At 36.9% G+C, this 21,136-nt stretch overlaps 1 protein-coding gene across 1 annotated transcript in view; it reads left to right on the top strand.

Moving 5' to 3' along the window:
- LOC134206625 (sushi, von Willebrand factor type A, EGF and pentraxin domain-containing protein 1) overlaps positions 1 to 21,136 on the top strand; it is a 201,907-nt gene that overhangs the window by 176,588 nt on the left and 4,183 nt on the right. Inside the window, exons 4-5 of the mRNA XM_062682354.1 lie at positions 7,986 to 8,138; positions 8,704 to 9,030. Coding sequence (XP_062538338.1) covers positions 7,986 to 8,138; positions 8,704 to 9,030 — 480 coding nt within the window. The remainder of the gene's footprint in view (positions 1 to 7,985; positions 8,139 to 8,703; positions 9,031 to 21,136) is intronic.

The raw sequence follows: 21,136 nt of genomic DNA on the forward strand, positions 1-21,136 counted from the left end.
GTTTGCCGTTGAATCCGTTGAAAATTAACAAAAAATGTGTGCCGCTGGATGACGCTCTGAAAATCGTATGTCGTTATTTTGCCCTTTACTGCCCTTTCCATTGAAATCTAGAAAACTTATCGCTGATATCTAATTTTTAAGCAGGGAAAGGCCGGTTGAATGGAAGCCATTTGACCGGATGCCACATACCCGAAAAATGTTTGGCCATAATAAGCCATTAGGCTGAAACACATCTGATACGACCGAAAGTATTGAAAGAATGTTTCGTTGCAATCAAATGTTTGAACGAACCCGGTAGCCACAAACCCGACGGTTTTCTGGCAAAACGTCATTTGGCCGAATAAACCATTAGGCTGAAAGCCTTTTGCCCGAAATGGACGTATGTCTGAAAATGTCGTTCGGCCGAGTCGTCGTTTGACCGAACATGTAATTTGTTCAAAATAGTCGTTTGGCAGAAACGGAGTTCTGTGCGTGATGTCTCTTGTTTCGGACAGCAGAACGATCGCGTGGTCGGCCGAAATATTGTGTTCTGCATTGCGCGGCCGGTAATAAGAGTAGCCATCGAACAAGTAAGTGCAGTGCGTGTTTTAGTCGTCGGGAAAGAAATAAAATATCTATCTTGTGTTCGGTGGCTCATGCGCATGTCGTGCGCGGTCGAAAAAAGCGCGTTCTTCAATAGTTTGCTGTAGCCATCGAGCAAGTGAGTACAGAGTGCTGCGCTTCCGTGCGGTCGTCCAAAACGCGAATCTCCTCAGTTTTCATATGCCACTGGGCGTGCATGTTTTAACTTTTAACTCGTATTAGTGTTATTTCCCATCCCATAGATTGCATCGCTTACCAAAGTGAATCCAGATAAATTATCCTTTGTAACTAAAACGATATCCTATCCCAAGACAATCGTGGAGATGCAGAGGTATACTCGGTCTCTAGTAGCAACGAGAGTCGGACTAACAATCCTTCTATTCCTATATGACCGTAAGGACGTGGCCTCCCGAAACGTGTACATTGAGAATGGGTAGCTAATCCCAAGCCCCATTCATTGTGTTCTCTGTACAATTTCGCAAGTTCAGTCAATCACGGAGTAGCAACTATGAATAATAATGCTCATAATGGTCATAATGCTCATGCTCATGCTCATGCGTGCTGAAGTGGAAATATAGCAATAAATGCAAATCTAGTCTAGATATTAGTGAAAGAGAGCGTAATGCAAAGGAGCCTCTCATTTGGACACACGACGTTTTCAAAAATCATGCTAGATATAATATTTCATTAGAGTAGCTCACTTATTTTCCATCATGATGGTTCTTTGAATTGGAAATTAAGAACAAAAAAAATTCTTGAAAATTTAGACAGTCAACATTTTTCGTATAGCTCAAAACCATGATTTCTCACAAAACTTTTCAAAATGACTTTCTCCGGGAATGCTTCCGTGACTTCTTCCAAGAATCCCTGCGACACCTATTCCAGGGGTTCCTTCAGGAATCCCTCCGGGACTTCCTCCAAGAATCCCTCAGGGATTTTCTCAAGGAATCCTTGTGGGACTTCCTCCACGAATCCCTCCGGGATTTCCTCCAGAAGTCCCTGCGGAACTTTTTCCAGGAACTTCATCCAGGAAGCCCTCCAGAACTTGCTCCAGAAATCCCTCCAGGACTTCATCTAGGATTCCCATCAGGACTTTCTCCAGGAATCTCTACGGTACCTCCTTCAGGAATCCCTCAAGGACTTCCTCCATGCAACACGGTACTTGCTCTCAGATCCCTCCGGGAATTCCTCAACGAATCCCTTCGAGACTTCCTCCATATATCCCTGCGGCACTTCATCCAGGATTAAGACTTCCTCCAGGAATCTCTACGGGACCTCCTTCAGAAATCCCTCCAGGAATTGCTCCAGGAACCAGGAGTACCTCCAAAAACCTCTACGAAGCTTCCTCCAGGAATCCCTCATGGACTTTGTCCAGGAATCCCTCATGGACTTCCTGCAGGAATCCCTCCGGTATTTACTCCAGGAATCCCGCCGGGACTTCTTCCAGGGATCCCGCTGGTACTTCCTTCACAAATCTCTGCAGGACTTCCTCTACGAATCCCGCCGGGTCTTCCTCCACAAATCCAGCCGACACTTCCTTCACAAATTCCTCCGGGGCTTCCTCTACGAATCCCTCCAGGACTTCCCCTAAGAATCCCTTCTCGACTTCCTATAGGAATCCCTGTTGGACTTACTCCAGAAATCCTTGCAGAAAATCTTCCAGGAATCCCTCCGTGATTTCCTCCTGGAATCCCTGCGGGACTTCTTCCAAAAATCCCTGCAACACCTAGTCCAGGAGTTCCTCCAGGAATCCCTCCGGGACTTCCTCTACAAATCCCTGCGGGATTTCTTCCAGCAATACCTGATGCGCTTCATCCAGGAATCCCTCCAGGACTTACTCCAAGAATCCCTCCAGGACTTTTTCTAGGAATCCCATCATGACTTCCTCCAGGAATCTCTACGGACCTCCTTCAGGAAGGACTTCCTGGTGGAATCCCTGCGGCACTTCCTCCAGGAATCCCTCCGTAACCTTCTCCTATAATCCCTGCGGGACTTCTTCCAAGAATCCTACAAGTTCCTCCAGGAATCCCTCCGGGACTTCTTCCAGTACTATCTGTGGCACTTCCCCCAGGAATCCCTGCGGTACTTCTTCCAGGAATACCTCCACGACTTGCTCCAGAAATTCATCCAGGACTTCTTCTAGGAATCCCTTCAGGACTTCCTCCAGGAATCTCTACGGGAGCTCCGTCAGGAATCCCTCACAGACTCACTCCGGGAATCCCTCCGGCACTACCTTCAAGATCCCCTACTGATACTGCCAGCGAGGTCGCTACGCCTGAGCAGTGGACGTCCGCAGGCCCCTAACTAGCTCACCTCCTATTATGGAATTCTCAGGGCCGGCAGCTGCTTGCTTCGGGTGGACACACTTACCTTACCCAACGGAACTGAAAAAAGAATCATTGCGGCCGTGCACGTGCATAACGAGAGAGAAGGAGAGGTACAAATACGTTACTTTCCCAAGGGTCTGCTTCACAACCCTGATCCTCAATCGGCTTTCTGATCTGGACCTGGGCTTTCTGATCTCAACTGACTCGGGAATCATTGAGGACAATCAGCTCTTCCGGGTACAATGACGGTTCGCCCACAGGGTCTTCGTTCGGGGATGGATGTTGTCTTTCGGAGTGGTTGTTAAACATTTGTCGACTTCTTAGCACCCGCAGACGGGGTGGTGACCCATTGGATGTTGAGCGGCGGCCAGCGGGGCATGCCCTCGGTCCTCACCGTCACCCTCACCGCCGGAACCGAACCCTTCAACGATGGCGTTACTCACTGACCACACCGGTGCTAAGCTCGCCGATCTTCCTGAAGTCGAGAGTTCGAGAAACGTTCTGGATGATATCCATTTCACAGCAATCTTTCCTTTCTTTTTTTTTTCTGCACAACCGGAGCACTTTCACACAGTTTTCCGTGAATTATAGCAACGAAATTACTTCACTAATCGATTTTTTAGATGACGATTTACTTTACGGCTTTAAACTCGGGTTGCTTCCTTTTTTTTTCGTCCGAATCGAGGATCGGACAACGTACCCCCTTCGAGGATCAGACACTTTCTGCCCTTTTCTATTGCATCCCGTCAGCTCACTCCTTTTCTTCCTTCTTCACTCTCTCCTCCTTCTCTTCTCTCTCTCTCTCTGTCTTCTCTCCACCTTCTCTTCCTTATTCCCGGAACTGTCGGAACTGTTTTAAAATGTGACACCTACTCATTCCTATCGCAGACGTAGAAATGGATTTTACACGGAAAATTTAATTACATCATTACAAAGCTCCTATCCATCAAATCTGACTATCTAAGGCCACTTGACTCCCATAACGTGGGCTTAATTAAATTCAATTGGTTCGGATTAGTCGGTAAAACTACGCGACTTCCTCCAAGAATCGCTCCGAGACCTTCTCCAGGACTTCCCCTAGGAATCTCTCCGGGACCACCTCCAAGAACCTCTACGGGGCTTTTTCCAGGAATCCCTCCGGGATTTACTCCAGGAATGCCTCCGGGACTTCTTCCAGGAATTCCGCCTAGATTTCCTTCACAAATCCCTCCTCTACGAACCTCTTCGAGACTTTCTCAAGGAATCCCTCCAGGACTTCCCCTAAGAATCCCTGCGGCACTTCCTCCAGGAATCCCTGCGGGACTTCTTCCAAGAATTCCTGTGGCACTTCCTCCAAGAATCTCTACGGCACCTCCTTCAGGAATCCCTCAAGGACTTGCTCCAGGAATCGCTCCGGGACTTTTTCCAGGAATCCCCCCGTGACTTTCTCCAGGAATCTCTGCAGGACTTCGCAGCATGAACATGATTTCTCACAAAACTTTCCAAAATGACCGTGACTTCCTCCAGGAATCCCTCCGTGACTTCCTCCAGAAATCCATTCAGGACATCCTCCAGGAATCCCTCCGGGAAATCCACCAGGAATCCCTCCGGGACTTCCGTCAGAATTCCCTGTGGCAGTTCTTCCAGGAATCCCTCAGGGACAGGGATTGCCTCCGAGCATCCCTCCTTCACTTCCACCAGGAATTCCTTCCGGACTTCCGCTAGGAATTCCAACAGGGACTTTCGCAAGGAATCCCGCCCAGACTTCGTCAAGGAATCCCGCCCGGACATCCCCCAGAAATCCCTCCGGAACTTCCGTCAGAACTCCCTCCAGGACTTCCGCCAGCAATCCCTGCGGGACTTCCGCTAGAAATCCCTTCGGGACTTACGCCAGAAATCCCTCCGGGACTTACGCCAAGCATCCCTCCGGAACTTCCTCCAGGAATTCTCCCAGACTCTCTCAGGGACTTCTGTGAGTCTTCCTCCAGGACTTTCCCCCGGCATCCTTTCCAGACTTCCCCCAGGTATTCCTACGCGATACCCAGAGTACCCAGCCTTCCAGGACTTTCGCCAGGAATCCCTGCGGGTCTTTCGCTAGAAATCCTTCCGGGACTTCTGCCAGGAATCCCTGCTGGAATTTCTCCAAGAATCCCTGTGAGGCTACACACAAGAATCCCTCCGAGACTTCTTCTAGGAGCTCGTGCGGCACTGCGGGATTTCCTCCGAGAATCCCTCCGTTACTTCCTCCAGAAATCTCTGCGGGACGTCCTCCACGAATCCATCCGGGATTTCCACCAGAAATTCCTGCGACACTTCTTCCAGGAATCCCTTCAGGACTTTCTTCAAGTGTCCCTATGGGACTTCTTTCAAGAATCCCTGCGGGACTACCTCCAAGAATCCCTACAGGAATCCCTGCGGCATTTCTTCCAGGAATCCCTGCTGCACTTTTTCCAGAAATTCTTCTGAAAATCCCTGCGGGACTTCTTCTAAAAATCCCTGCGGGACTTCTTCCGGGAATCCCTGCGGGACTTCTTCCAGAAATCCCTGCGGCATTTCCTCCAAGAATCCCTTCAAGACTTGCTCCAGAAATACCTCCAGGACTTCTCCTAGGAATCCCTTCAGGACTTCCTTCGGGAATTCCTCAAGGACTTCCTCCAGGAATCCCTCCTGAACTACTTCCAAAAACCCCTATGGGACTCCTTCCAAATCCCCCGGGACTTCTTCCAAAAATCTCTTCGGAACTCCTTCCAGGAATCTTTTCGGGACTTCCTCCAGGAATGCCTCCGTCACTTCCTCTAGGAATCCCTTTGGGACATACTCTAGGAATCACTCCGGGACTTCCTCCAGGAATCCCTCCGGGACTTGTTGCAAGAATACCTCCGAGACTTCCTCCAGGAATTCATGCGGCACTTCTGTTGGCCGGAGCAAGGGAACCCCATCACAAAGAACAACAAATACTAGAGTTCCCTTGCACTTCACGGCAGGAACCCCTCCTAGACTTACTCCAGGAATTCCTCTAGAACCCTTTCCAGGAGTCCTTCCGAGATTACCTCCAGGAATCCATACGGGACCTTCGTCAGGAATCCCTATGGTAATTCCTACAGGAATCCTTTCAGGAATCTCCAGAGGAATTCCTGGAGGAACCTATGAAGGAATTCTTGGAGGAATCTGCGGAGGAATTTCTGGAGGATTTTTTTGGAGGAATCTCCGGAATAATTCCTAGAGAAACTCCCGAAGGGATTCCTGGAGGAAGGCCCGGAACGATTTCTGAAGGAAGCCCCAAAGGGATTCCTCAGAATGGAGGTATTTCCAGAGGAAATCGCAAAAAAATGCGAGTTCATGAGAAAATCCATTTCCAGAAAATTCCGAGCGATTTTCGAAAGAATTTACGTATAAATTTCGTATGGAAATTCCTAAAAAAAACTCTGAAAATATTCCGGAAAGAACTTTCGAAGGAAATTCCTAGAAAAATTAATGCCATCATTAATTTACTAATTCTACTAGCGATTGTTTCGGATTCTTCCGGAAACTTCTCCACGAATTCTTCCAGGGAACGCTTCTATGAAATCCCCCAGGAAACCGGGAATTTCTCCAGGAATCCTTGCGGGAGAAATTTCCAGAGGAATTCCTAGAGAAACTCCTTGATGAATTCCTGGAGCAAGTCCCGGAAGGATTTCTTGAAGAAGTCCTGGTAGGTTTTCTGGAGTAAATCTCGGAGGGATTTCTGGAGGAAGTCCTGGAGCGATTTCTGGAGAAAGCATCGAAGGGATTCCTGAAGGAAATTCCAGAAGGATTCTTGAAGGAAGCTCCGGAAGAATTCTTGGAGGATGTCCCGGAAGGACTCCAGGAGGAAGTCCGGTAGCGATGTTTCAGTACTATTGTCATGAATATCTCAGCAATTAAATTCAAATCCTAAAAAGTAAATTCTTTCAAAAATAATTTTTAAGTAACACCAGATCTCGACGTTTCATGCATTTCTAAGACATTTGACTTCAAAAAACAATTCGAAATTTTCACATAACCACACAAATGTTCCAGACAAAGGCCGGAATATTGCCCGGAAACCCTCATTTGCTACGTCGTGTAAGAGCTAGAGGTGTCCGTATACGATTAAACCGCTTCGAGGTTTCGAGGGATAGTAGATCCGTGTGTTTACCTTGCTCGAAGGCGTAACGGAGAACGTCTCCTAGAATAGCGACATTGGAGCCCGTTCCATAACCAGGGCCGAAGATGTGCTGCCGAATGCCGTCCTTCTGCTTCAAGCTTTTCGCATAGTCGGCGATTGGTCAACTTCTCGAAGACCTCGAAGAATGGCCGGTATTTGGAACCATTTCGAGGGGAGATGTTGGTATTCGCTATTCGTCCGGAAAGATTAGGTTAGGATGAATAAATCAAGAAACAGGATTTTGACCGGTGGGTGAGTATTCTTGGTCATAGGATACCCTATCCCAACCCCTCTTATTCCTGGGAAAGGCGAAAGACAGTTCGGCTACCGAAAAAAGCTGGTTTATCGGGAAAATTGGTAAGTCCGTCGGAACTCGGACCTTTCCTGATAGTGCAGCGGCGGATTGAGCCTGGTTGACGAGGTCAAGAAAGGTACGAACACCAATGGAGGACTTTTCGTTCCGGCCGTCTACTGGTTTGTTGAATGGGCGCACCAACATGCGTTGGTACTTTTTCAGATGTTTTGAGGTCCAGAAAAGTTTATGGTTCGATAGGAGGTCTCAACATTTTAGACAAATCAGGAAGGACGGGCAAATTTGTGTGTCCATGAATTGACTACATCGGTTCAGTAGCGACTGACATATAGAAAATAGCATTTCAACTGTTCCGGAGGTTTACTGTTTTAGAGATTTTTTTTTTAATTTACACATTTTATAAAATTATCCGGATTTGATAATACGCTGTTGAATAATGTAGACATCTTGAACCGACACGACGTGCGAAATTACATCGGCGGCGTGGAAGGTTTTAAACGGTGGTACCACCTCTTTTCGTATGACCAAAATAAATCTGATGAAATCCCATACAAAAATTTCCTAGCCCTAGGGTAGCACTCAAATACTGAAACAACTAAAGTCTTGCCCATCATTTCAGGGGGAGATCTAATCCACGACATGCGCGGAGCCACCACGGATTACATCATTTCCGAACTGGAGCGACGTAAGACGGACCTGCGGACGCAGCTGGTGTGGATCGGAGCGCAGAAGGAGCCCGGCATTACGATTCGTACCTGGAAGTGGGTGAACGGTAAGTGCACGCAGTTACAGCAGCATCGCCCTGGGGCCAAGTGCCGTTATTTTTATTTTTTTTACGGGAGTTCGAATCTCTCTACTCCGAATGTGGGAAATCAATTTGCAAACAATTTGCGATGCATGCAGGCATGATGATGATGATGATGCATCCACGCATGAATGCAACTGCCGGCTCCGCATTCGCATTTATGATGAGTTATATTTTTGGGCTCATCTCTGTTTTCGCTTTCGAGGGCGGTCGGTCGGTCGGATCGAAAAACAATGGTGGGAACTTTTCCCAGCCTCCCAACTAGTTAAGATGTGCGGATGGAGATGCTGCTGCCTTCGAGATGCATCCACATATCACGAGCGGCAACCGCCAATGAGATACAATTCTATGGGGCCGGCGGCGCTGGCGATTGTGCTTCCACATATTTCATGCTAAATGGTTGTGAATTTGCCTACGCGAGGGGTTCGCCACCCGTTCGAACTATGACTGGCACCATTTCCAGAGGGCGCTTATCTAATCATCTTCATCCGCACTAACAACGCGCTCTATCTGTTGTGTGTTTGCATTGCAGGCGATACGGTGCTGAAGCCGACCTGGGGCAAAGACCAGCCCAACAACTACAACGGCGAGCAGAACTGTGTCGTGCTGGATGGGGGCCGCAGCTGGCTGTGGAACGATGTCGGCTGCAATCTGGACTATCTGAACTTTATCTGCCAGCATAAGCCGCTGAGCTGCGGGTCACCGGAGGCGCTGGTCAACACGACGATTGTGGGCAAAAACTTCACCATCGGGGCGGCCATCAGCTATCGGTGCCCGGTGGGTCACTCGTTGATCGGGGACGGGCAGCGGCTCTGTCAGGACACGGGAGTCTGGAGCGGAAGGCCACCGACCTGCAAGTGTAAGTGCGAACTTGTTTCTAATAACTTCATCCCATTGGGACAACAGACAATACTTGAAGGTTGTTCCCAAGCCTGTTCTAAATCAAAATACAGAAGTCAAATATGAACAATCATTTTGACTTAAATTCCAATAAAATCGAAGTAAAATGCTAATCCATACCTACTAAAATCAAAATCCAAACTGAACTCAAGTCATATAAAATTTAAATCATAACTTCAATCCAAATCCAACCCCAGATTGATATCCCACCCAAATCGATTCAAAATCCTAACCAAATCCAATTCAAATCCGATCGAATCCAAAGCAATTCAAAATCTATTTCAAATACAACCAAAATCCATTTAGAATACAATCTGAACCGAATCCAAATTTAATTCATATCAAAACAAAAAGAAATGCAAATCGAATAAAAATTCAATTCAATTGTCATCCGATTTAAGTCCGAATCTAAATCCAATCAAAATATAATCTGAATCCATTCCAAATCCAACCCAAAAATAAATCCGAATTTAATCAAAACCGAATCTTAATCCAAATCCAATTCAAATCCACAATTGAATCGAAATCGAACCGAAATCAATTCAAAATCAAATCTGAATCAATTTAAACCCTAATCCAAATAGATTCATTGAATAGAATCAAATCAAATCAAAATCAAATCAAAATCAAATTAAAAAAAAATTAAAATCAAATCAAAATCAAATCAAAATCAAATCAAAATCAAATCAAAATCAAATCAAAATCAAATCAAAATCAAATCAAAATCAAATCAAAATCAAATCAAAATCAAATCAAAATCAAATCAAAATCCAATCAAAATCAAATCAAAATCAAATCAAAATCAAATCAAAATCCAATCCAAATCAAATCAACATCACATCAAAATCAAATCAAAATCAAATCAAAATCAAATCAAAATCAAATCAAAATCAAATCAAAATCAAATCAAAATCAAATCAAAATCAAATCAAAATCAAATCAAAATCAAATCAAAATCAAATCAAAATCAAATCAAAATCAAATCAAAATCAAATCAAAATCAAATCAAAATCAAATCAAAATCAAATCAAAATCAAATCAAAATCAAATCAAATTCAAATCAAATTCAAATCAAAATCCAATCAAATCAAAATCAAATCAAATCAAATCAAATCAAATCAAATCAAATCAAATCAAATCAAATCAAATCAAATCAAATCAAATCAAATCAAATCAAATCAAATCAAATCAAATCAAATCAAATCAAATCAAATCAAATCAAATCAAATCAAATCAAATCAAATCAAATCAAATCAAATCAAAATCAAATCAAAATCAAATCAAAATCAGTCAAATCAAATCAAAATCAAATCAAAATCAAATCAAAATCAAATCCAAATCAAATCAAAATCAAATCAAAATCAAATCAAAATCAAATCAAAATCAAATCAAAATCAAATCAAAATCAAATCAAAATCAAATCAAAATCAAATCAAAATCAAATCAAAATCAAATCAAAATCAAATCAAAATCAAATCAAAATCAAATCAAAATCAAATCAAAATCAAATCAAAATCAAATCAAAATCAAATCAAAATCAAATCAAAATCAAATCAAAATCAAATCAAAATCAAATCAAAATCAAATCAAAATCAAATCAAATCAAATCAAAATCAAATCAAAATCAAATCAAAATCAAATCAAAATCAAATCAAAATCAAATCAAAATCAAATCAAAATCAAATCAAATCAAAATCAAATCAAAATCAAATCAAAATCAAATCAAAATCAAATCAAAATCAAATCAAGTCAAATCAAAATCAAATCAAAATCAAAATCAAATCAAAATCCAATCCAAAATCAAATCAAAATCAAATCAAAATCAAATCAAAATCAAATCAAAACCAAATCAAATCAAATCAAAATCAAATCAAAATCAAATCAAAATCAAATCAAAATCAAATCAAAATCAAATCAAAATCAAATCAAAATCAAATCAAAATCAAATCAAAATCAAATCAAAATCAAATCAAAATCAAATCAAAATCAAATCAAAATCAAATCAAAATCAAATCAAAATCAAATCAAAATCAAATCAAAATCAAATCAAAATCAAATCAAAATCAAATCAAAATCAAATCAAAATCAAATCAAAATCAAATCAAAATCAAATCAAAATCAAATCAAAATCAAATCAAAATCAAATCAAAATCAAATCAAAATCAAATCAAAATCAAATCAAAATCAAATCAAAATCAAATCAAAATCAAATCAAAATCAAATCAAAATCAAATCAAAATCAAATCAAAATCAAATCAAAATCAAATCAAAATCAAATCAAAATCAAATCAAAATCAAATCAAAATCAAAATCAAATCAAAATCAAATCAAAATCAAATCAAAATCAAATCAAAATCAAATCAAAATCAAATCAAAATCAAATCAAAATCAAATCAAAATCAAATCAAAATCAAATCAAAATCAAATCAAAATCAAATCAAAATCAAATCAAAATCAAATCAAAATCAAATCAAAATCAAATCAAAATCAAATCAAAATCAAATCAAAATCAAATCAAAATCAAATCAAAATCAAATCAAAATCAAATCAAAAATCAAATCAAAATCAAATCAAAATCAAATCAAAATCAAATCAAAATCAAATCAAAATCAAATCAAAATCAAATCAAAATCAAATCAAAATCAAATCAAAATCAAATCAAAATCAAATCAAAATCAAATCAAAATCAAATCAAAATCAAATCAAAATCAAATCAAAATCAAATCAAAATCAAATCAAAATCAAATCAAAATCAAATCAAAATCAAATCAAAATCAAATCAAAATCAAATCAAAATCAAATCAAAATCAAATCAAAATCAAATCAAAATCAAATCAAAATCAAATCAAAATCAAATCAAAATCAAATCAAAATCAAATCAAAATCAAATCAAAATCAAATCAAAATCAAATCAAAATCAAATCAAAATCAAATCAAATCAAAATCAAATCAAAATCAAATCAAAATCAAATCAAAATCAAATCAAAATCAAATCAAAATCAAATCAAAATCAAATCAAAATCAAATCAAAATCAAAACAAAATCAAATCAAAATCAAATCAAAATCAAATCAAAATCAAATCAAAATCAAATCAAAATCAAATCAAAATCAAATCAAAATCAAATCAAAATCAAATCAAAATCAAATCAAAATCAAATCAAAATCAAATCAAAATCAAATCAAAATCAAATCAAAATCAAATCAAAATCAAATCAAAATCAAATCAAAATCAAATCAAAATCAAATCAAAATCAAATCAAAATCAAATCAAAATCAAATCAAAATCAAATCAAAATCAAATCAAAATCAAATCAAAATCAAATCAAAATCAAATCAAAATCAAATCAAAATCAAATCAAAATCAAATCAAAATCAAATCAAAATCAAATCAAAATCAAATCAAAATCAAATCAAAATCAAATCAAAATCAAATCAAAATCAAATCAAAATCAAATCAAAATCAAATCCAAATCAAATCAAAATCAAATCAAAATCAAATCAAAATCAAATCAAAATCAAATCAAAATCAAATCAAAATCAAATCAAAATCAAATCAAATCAAAATCAAATCAAAATCAAATCAAAATCAAATCAAAATCAAATCAAAATCAAATCAAAATCAAATCAAAATCAAATCAAAATCAAATCAAAATCAAATCAAAATCAAATCAAAATCAAATCAAAATCAAATCAAAATCAAATCAAAATCAAATCAAAATCAAATCAAAATCAAATCAAAATCAAATCAAAATCAAATCAAAATCAAATCAAAATCAAATCAAAATCAAATCAAAATCAAATCAAAATCAAATCAAAATCAAATCAAAATCAAATCAAAATCAAATCAAAATCAAATCAAATCAAATCAAAATCAAATCAAAATCAAATCAAAATCAAATCAAAATCAAATCAAAATCAAATCAAAATCAAATCAAAATCAAATCAAAATCAAATCAAAATCAAATCAAAATCAAATCAAAATCAAATCATAATCAAATCAAAATCAAATCAAAATCAAATCAAAATCAAATCAAAATCAAATCAAAATCAAATCAAAATCAAATCAAAATCAAATCATAATCAAATCAAAATCAAATCAAAATCAAATCAAAATCAAATCAAAATCACTGAAATCGAAATCAAAATCGAACTCAAATCGGAATCAAAATCAAACTTAAATCGGATTTTAAATCAAACTCAAATCAAATCAAAATCAAACTCAAATCGGGATCAAAATCAAACTCAAATCAAAATCAGAATCAAACTCATATCGGAATCAAAATCAAACCCAAATCGGATTTTAAATCAAACCCACATTGGAATAAAAATCGATTTCAAATCGGAATCAAAATAAAACTCAAATTGGAATCAAAATCAAACTCAAATCGGAATCAAAATCAAATTTGAATCGGATTTAAAATCAAACCCAAATCGGAATCAAAATCAAATTCAAATCGAAATCAAACTCAAATCGAAATCAAAATCAAACTCAGATCGGAATCAAACTTAAACTCAAATCGAAATCAAAATCAAACCCAAATCGGAATCAAAATCGAACTCAGATCGGAATCAAAATCAAACCCAAATCAAAATCAAACTTAGATCGGAATCAAAATCAAACTCAAATAGTGATCAAAATGAAATCCAAATCGGAATCAAAATCTAAGTAAAAGCGGCATCAAAATCAAACTCAAATTGAAATCAAAATCAAACTCAAATCGGATTTTAAATCAAACCCAAATCGGAATCAAAATCGATTTCAAATTGGTATCAAAATCACACTCAAATTGGATTTAAAATAAAATCCAAACCGGAATCAAAATCAAACTCAAATCGGAATCAAAATCAAATTGGAATCGGATTTATAATCAAACCCAAATCGGAATCGTAATCAAACTCAAATCGTAATCAAAATCAAACTCAAATCGGAATCAAAATCAAACTCAAATCGGAATCAAAATCAAACTAAAATCGGAATCAAAATCAAACTCAAATCGGAATCAAAATCGAACTCAAATCGGAATTAAAATCAAACCCAAATCAGAATCAAGATCAGACTCAAATCAGGATCAAAATCGAACTCAAATCGGTATCAAAATCAAACTCAAACCGGAATCAAAATTAAATTTTAATCGTAATCAAAATCAAAATCAAACTCAAATCGGATTTTAAATCGAACCCAAATCGGAATCAAAATCGATTTCAAATTGGAATCAAAATCAAACTCAAATCAGAATCAACATTTAACTCAAATCGGAATCAAAATCAAACTCAAATCGAAATCAAAATCAAACTTTAATCGGATTTCAAATCAAACCCAAATCGGAATCAAAATCGATTTCGAATTGGTATCAGAATCAAACTCAAATCGATTTTAAAATAAAAACAAAATCGGAATCAAACTCAAATCAAAATCAAAATCAAATCAGAATCAAAATCAAGCTCAATTTGGGACCAAGTTCGAACTCAAATCAGAATCAGAATCAAACTCAAATCAGAATCAAACTCAAATCGGAATCAAAATCGAAGTCAAGTCGGAATCAAAATCAAACTCAAATCAGAACCAAAATCAGACTCAAATCGGGATCAAAATCGAATTCAAATCGAAATCAAAATCAAACTCAAATCAGAATCAAACTCAAATCGGGATCAAAATCGATTTCAAACTCAAAACGGAATCAAAATCAAACTCAAATCGGAATCAAAATCAAACTCAGATCGGCATCAAAATCGAACTCAAACCGGAATCAAAATCAAACTTTAATCAGATTTAAAATAAAACCCAAATCGGAATCAAAATCAAACTCAAATCGGAATCAAAATCAAACTCAGATCGGCATCAAAATCGAACTAAATTGGAATCAAAATCACACTCAAATTTGAATCAAAATCATCCCCAAATCGGAATAAAAATCGAACTCAGATCGGAATAAAAATCAAACTCAGATCGGCATCAAAATCAAACCCAAAGCGGAATCAAAATCAAACTCAAATTGAAATCAAAATCAAACTCAAATCAGAATCAAAATCAAGCTCTAATCGGGACCAAGTTCGAACTCAAATCAGTATCAGAATCAAACTCAAATCGGAATCAAAAACGAACTCATATCGGAATCAAAATCAGACTCAAATCAAAATCAAAATCAAACTCAAATCAGAATCAAAATCAAACTCAAATCGGGATCAAAATCAAACTCAAATCAGAATCAAGCTCAAATCGGAATCAAAATCGAACTCAAATCGGAATCAAAATCAAACTCAAATCAGAATCAAAACCAGACTCAAATCGGGATCAAAATCGAATTCAAATCGAAATCAAACTCAAATCAGAATCAAACTCAAATCGGGATCAAAATCGATTTCAAACTCAAAACGGAATCAAAATCAAACTCAGATCGGCATCAAAATCGAACTCAAAACGGAATCAAAATCAAACTTAAATCGGATTTTAAATCAAACCCAAATCGGAATCAAAATCGATTTCAAATTGGTATCAAAATCAAACTCAAATCGGATTTGAAATAAAACCCAAATCGGAATCAAAATCGAACTCAAATCGGTATCAAAATTAAACTCAAATCGGAATCAAAATCAAACTCAAATCAGAATGAAAATTAAACTCAAACCCGAACCAAAATCAAACTCAAATCGGATTTTAAATCGAACCCAAATCGGAATCAAAATCGATTTCAAATTGGAATCAAAATCAAACTCAAATCAGAATCAACATTTAACTCAAATCGGAATAAAAGTCAAACTCAAATCGAAATCAAAATCAAACTTTAATCGGAATCAAAATCGATTTCAAATTGGTATCAGAATCAAACTCAAATCGGATTTAAAATAAAAACAAAATCGGAATCAAACTCAAATCAAAATCAAAATCAAATCAGAATCAAAATCAAGCTCAAATCGGGACCAAGTTCGAACTCAAATCAGAATCAGAATCAAACTCAAATCAGAATCAAAATCAAACTCAAATCAGAATCAAACTCAAATCGGAATCAAAATCGAACTCAAGTCGGAATCAAAATCAAACTCAAATCAGAATCAAAATCAGACTCAAATCGGGATCAAAATCGAATTCAAATCTAAATCAAAATCAAACTCAAATCAGAATCAAACTCAAATCGGAATCAAAATCAAACTCAAATCGAAATCAAAATCAAACTCAAATCGGATTAAAAATCAAACTCAGATCGGCATCAAAATCAAACCCAAAGCGGAATCAATATCAAACTCAGATCGGAATCAGTATCAAACTCAAATCAGAATCAAAATCAAGCTCAAATCGGGACCAAGTTCGAACTCAAATCAGAATCAGAATCGAACTCATATCGGAATCAAAATCAAACTCAAATCGAAATCAAAATCAAACTCAAATCAGAATCAAAATCAAACTCAAATCGGGATCAAAATCAAACTCAAATCAGAATCAAGCTCAAATCGGAATCAAAATCGAACTCAAATCGGAATCAAAATCACACTCAAATCAGAATCAAAACCAGACTCAAATCGGGATCAAAATCGAATTCAAATCGAAATCAAACTCAAATCAGAATCAAACTCAAATCGGGATCAAAATCGATTTCAAACTCAAAACGGAATCAAAATCAAACTCAGATCGGCATCAAAATCGAACTCAAACCGGAATCAAAATCAAACTTTAATCGGATTTTAAATCAAACCCAAATCGGAATCAAAATCGATTTCAAATTGGTATCAGAATCAAACTCAAATCGGATTTAAAATAAAACCCAAATCGGAATCAAAATCAAACTCAAATCGGAATCAAAATCAAACTCAAATCGGAATCAAAATCAAACTCAAACCGGAATCAAAAATAAATATAAATGGGAATCAAAATCAAAATCAAACTTTAATCGGAATTTAAATCAAACTCAAATCGGAATCAAAATCAAACTCAAATCGGAATCAAAATCAAACTCAAATCAGAATCAAACTCAAATCGGAATCAAAATCAAACTCAAATCGAAATCAAAATCAAACTTAAATCGGATTTTAAATCAAACCCAAATCGGAATCAAAATCGATTTCAAATTGGAATCAGAATCAAACTCAAATCGGATTTAAAATAAAAACAAAATCGGAATCAAACTCAAATCAAAATCAAAATCAAATCAGAATCAAAATCAAGCTCAAATCGGGACCAAGTTCGAACTCAAATCAGAATCAGAATCAAACTCAAATCAGAATCAAAATCAAACTCAAATCAGAATCAAACTCAAATCGGAACCAAAATCGAACTCAAGTCGGAATCAAAATCAAACTCAAATCAGAATCAAAATCAGACTCAAATCGGGATCAAAATCGAATTCAAATCGAAATCAAAATCAAACTCAAATCAGAATCAAACTCAAATCGGGATCAAAATCGATTTCAAACTCAAAACGGAATCAAAATCAAACTCAGATCGGCATCAAAATCGAACTCAAACCGGAATCAAAATCAAACTTTAATCGGATTTTAAATCAAACCCAAATCGGAATCAAAATCGATTTCAAATTGGTATCAGAATCAAATTCAAATCGGATTTGAAATAAAACCCAAATCGGAATCAAAATCAAACTCAAATCGGAATCAAAATCAAACTCAGATCGGCATCAAAATCGAACTAAATCGGAATCAAAATCACACTCAGATTGGAATCAAAATCATCCCCAAATCGGAATAAAAATCGAACTCAGATCGGAATAAAAATCAAACTCAGATCGGCATCAAAATCAAACCCAAAGCGGAATCAAAATCAAACTCAAATTGAAATCAAAATCAAACTCAAATCAGAATCAAAATCAAGCTCTAATCGGGACCAAGTTCGAACTCAAATCAGTATCAGAATCAAACTCAAATCGGAATCAAAATCGAACTCATATCGGAATCAAAATCAGACTCAAATCAAAATCAAACTCAAATCAGAATCAAAATCAAACTCAAATCGGGATCAAAATCAAACTCAAATCATAATCAAGCTCAAATCGGAATCAAAATCGAACTCAAATCGGAATCAAAATCAAACTCAAATCAGAATCAAAACCAGACTCAAATCGGGATCAAAATCAAATTCAAATCGAAATCAAAATCAAACTCAAATCAGAATCAAACTCAAAACGGAATCAAAATCAAACTCAAAACGGAATCAAAATCAAACTCAAATCGGAATCAAAATCAAACTCAGATCGGCATCATAAATCGGAATCAAAATCATACCCAGATCGGAATCAAAATCTTCCCAAATCGGAATAAAAATCTAACTCAGATCGGAATCTAAATCAAAATCGGATCGGCATCAAAATCAAACTCAAAGCGCAATCAAAATCAAACTCAAATTGATATCAAAATCAAACTCAAATCGAAATCAAAATCAAACCCAAATCGGAATCAAAATCAAACTCAGATCAGAATCAAAATCAAACTTAGATCGGAATCAAAATCAAACTCAAATCGGGATCAAAATCAAACTCAAATCAGAATCAATTCAGAATCAAAATCCAGCTCAAATCGGGACCAAGTTCGAACTCAAATCAGAATCAGAATCAAACTCAAATCGGAATCAAAATCGAACTAAAATCGGAATCAAAGTCAGACTCAAATCGGAATCAAAATCAAACTCAAATCGGAATCAAAATCGAACTCAAATCGGAATCAAAATCAAACGCAAATCAGAATCAAAATCAGACTAAAATAGGGATCAAAATCGAAATCAAAATCAAACTCAAATCAGAATCAAACTCAAATCAGGATCAAAATCAAACTCAAACCGGAATCAAAATTAAATTTGAATAGGAATCAAAATCAAAATCAAACTCAAATTGGAATCAAAATCAAACTTAAATCAAAATCAATTCAGAATCAAAATCAAGCTCAAATCGGGACCAAGTTCGAACTCAAATCAGAATCAGAATCAAACTCAAATCGGAATCAAAATCGAACTAAAATCGGAATCAAAGTCAGACTCAAATCGGGATCAAAATCAAATTCAAATCAGAATCAAACTCAAATCGGGATCAAAATCAAACTCAAACTCAAATCAGAATCAAACTCAAATCGGAATCAAAATCGAACTAAAATCGGAATCAAAGTCAGACTCAAATCGGGATCAAAATCAAACTCAAATCAGAATCAAACTCAAATCGGAATCAAAATCGAACTCAAATCGGAATCAAAATCAAACGCAAATCAGAATCAAAATCGAACTAAAATCGGAATCAAAATCAAACTCAAATCGGGATCAAAATCAAACTCAAACCGGAATCAAAATTAAATTTGAATAGGAATCAAAATCAAACTCAAATTGGAATCAAAATCAGACTCAAATTGGAATCAAAATCAAACTCAGATCAGAATCAACATTTAACTCAAATTGGAACCAAAATCAAACTCAAATCGAAATCAAAATCAAACTTTAATCGGATTTTAAATCAAACCCAAATCGGAATCAAAATCGATTTCAAATTGGTATCAGAATCAAACTCAAATCGGATTTAAAATAAAACCCAAATCATACTCGAATCGTGATCAAAATCAAATTCTAATGGGAATTAAAACCAAACTCAAATCGGAATCAAATACGAATCCTAACCCAGTTCAAATCCAAATTCAACCGAAATCAAATTGAAATTCACATTCATTCCAAATCCAATTCAAATTCAAATCCATTCCAAATCCAATACAATCAAAATCCAAATAAAATCCATCCCAAATATGATCCAAATTCAATTCAAATTTGATTCAAATTCAATCCAAATCCAATCCAAATCCGATTCAAATCCATGCCAAATCTGATCCAAATCCATCCCAAATTCAATCCAAATTTGATTCAAATTCGGTCCAAATCCATCCCAAACCTGATCCGAACCCAATCCAAATCTGATCCAAATCCAATTCAATTTCATTCAAATGCAATCCAAATTCGATTTAAATTAAAAAAATTATTTTTTTGTTAAATATCTTGGCTGTGCATATGCACAGCATATGTTTCGAAATGGACAAATTGATATGAAATTTGCGAAAAGAATCCACGTGTCTTGGAGGGACTCGAACCCTCAACCTCCTACTATCTAGATAGGCGTGATAACCCCTACACAACAAGACCACTTAAAGGTCACGTTTGCGGAAAAGCCATCAGAATCCGAGTACCAACCTCCACCGCGGTTAGCTCTTTTTTGCAAATTGAATATCTTTCGGATGCTTGATTTGCCCAATCTCCACATTTGCTTTACTGTTGTATATCCACAGCCAAGCGAGTGCACATTGTTTATTAAACGAGAGGATCGCACTCCATGCCCCCAGCAACGGACTGGGCGGGACGGTATAGAATGCGAATTCAATCGCACTCTGCTGTGCCAAAGGCTTGCTTGGCTAAAGCATTTGATGAGTTTGATTGCCTTTTCGTAAACGGTCGCGTGTACTCAGACGACTAATGACGGTGAAAGACCGACACTTGATTACAATTAATTGCATATTATTCGGCAACTCGGCCGTACGAAAACCATTTTTTGTTAAATATCTTGGCTGTGCATATGCACAGCATATGTTTCGAAATGGACAAATTGATATGAAATTTGCGAAAAAGAATCCACGTGTCTTGGAGGGACTCGAACCCTCAACCTCCTACTCTCTAGATAGGCGTGATAACCCCTACACAAAAAGACCACTGAAAAGTCGCGTTTGCGGAAAAGTCATAACATTCCGAGTACCAACCTCCACCGCGGTGGATCCAACCCAAATCCAATCCAAATTCATACCAATCCAAATCCAATCCAAATCCAACTCAAATCCAATTCAAATCCATTCCAAATCCAATCCAAATCCAAACTAAATCCAATCCGAATCCAATCTAAATCTAATCCAATTTCAAATCCAATCCAAATCCAATCCAAATCCAAACTAAATCCAATCCGAATCCAATCTAAATCTAATCCAATTTCAAATCCAATCCAAAACCAATCCAAATCCAATCCAAATCCAATACAAATCCAATCCAACTCCAATCCAAATCCAATCCAAAACCAATCCAAATCCAATTTCAAAACCAATCCAAATC

The sequence above is a fragment of the Armigeres subalbatus genome, chromosome 1 (assembly GCF_024139115.2).
Source record: "Armigeres subalbatus isolate Guangzhou_Male chromosome 1, GZ_Asu_2, whole genome shotgun sequence".
NCBI lineage: Eukaryota > Metazoa > Arthropoda > Insecta > Diptera > Culicidae > Armigeres > Armigeres subalbatus.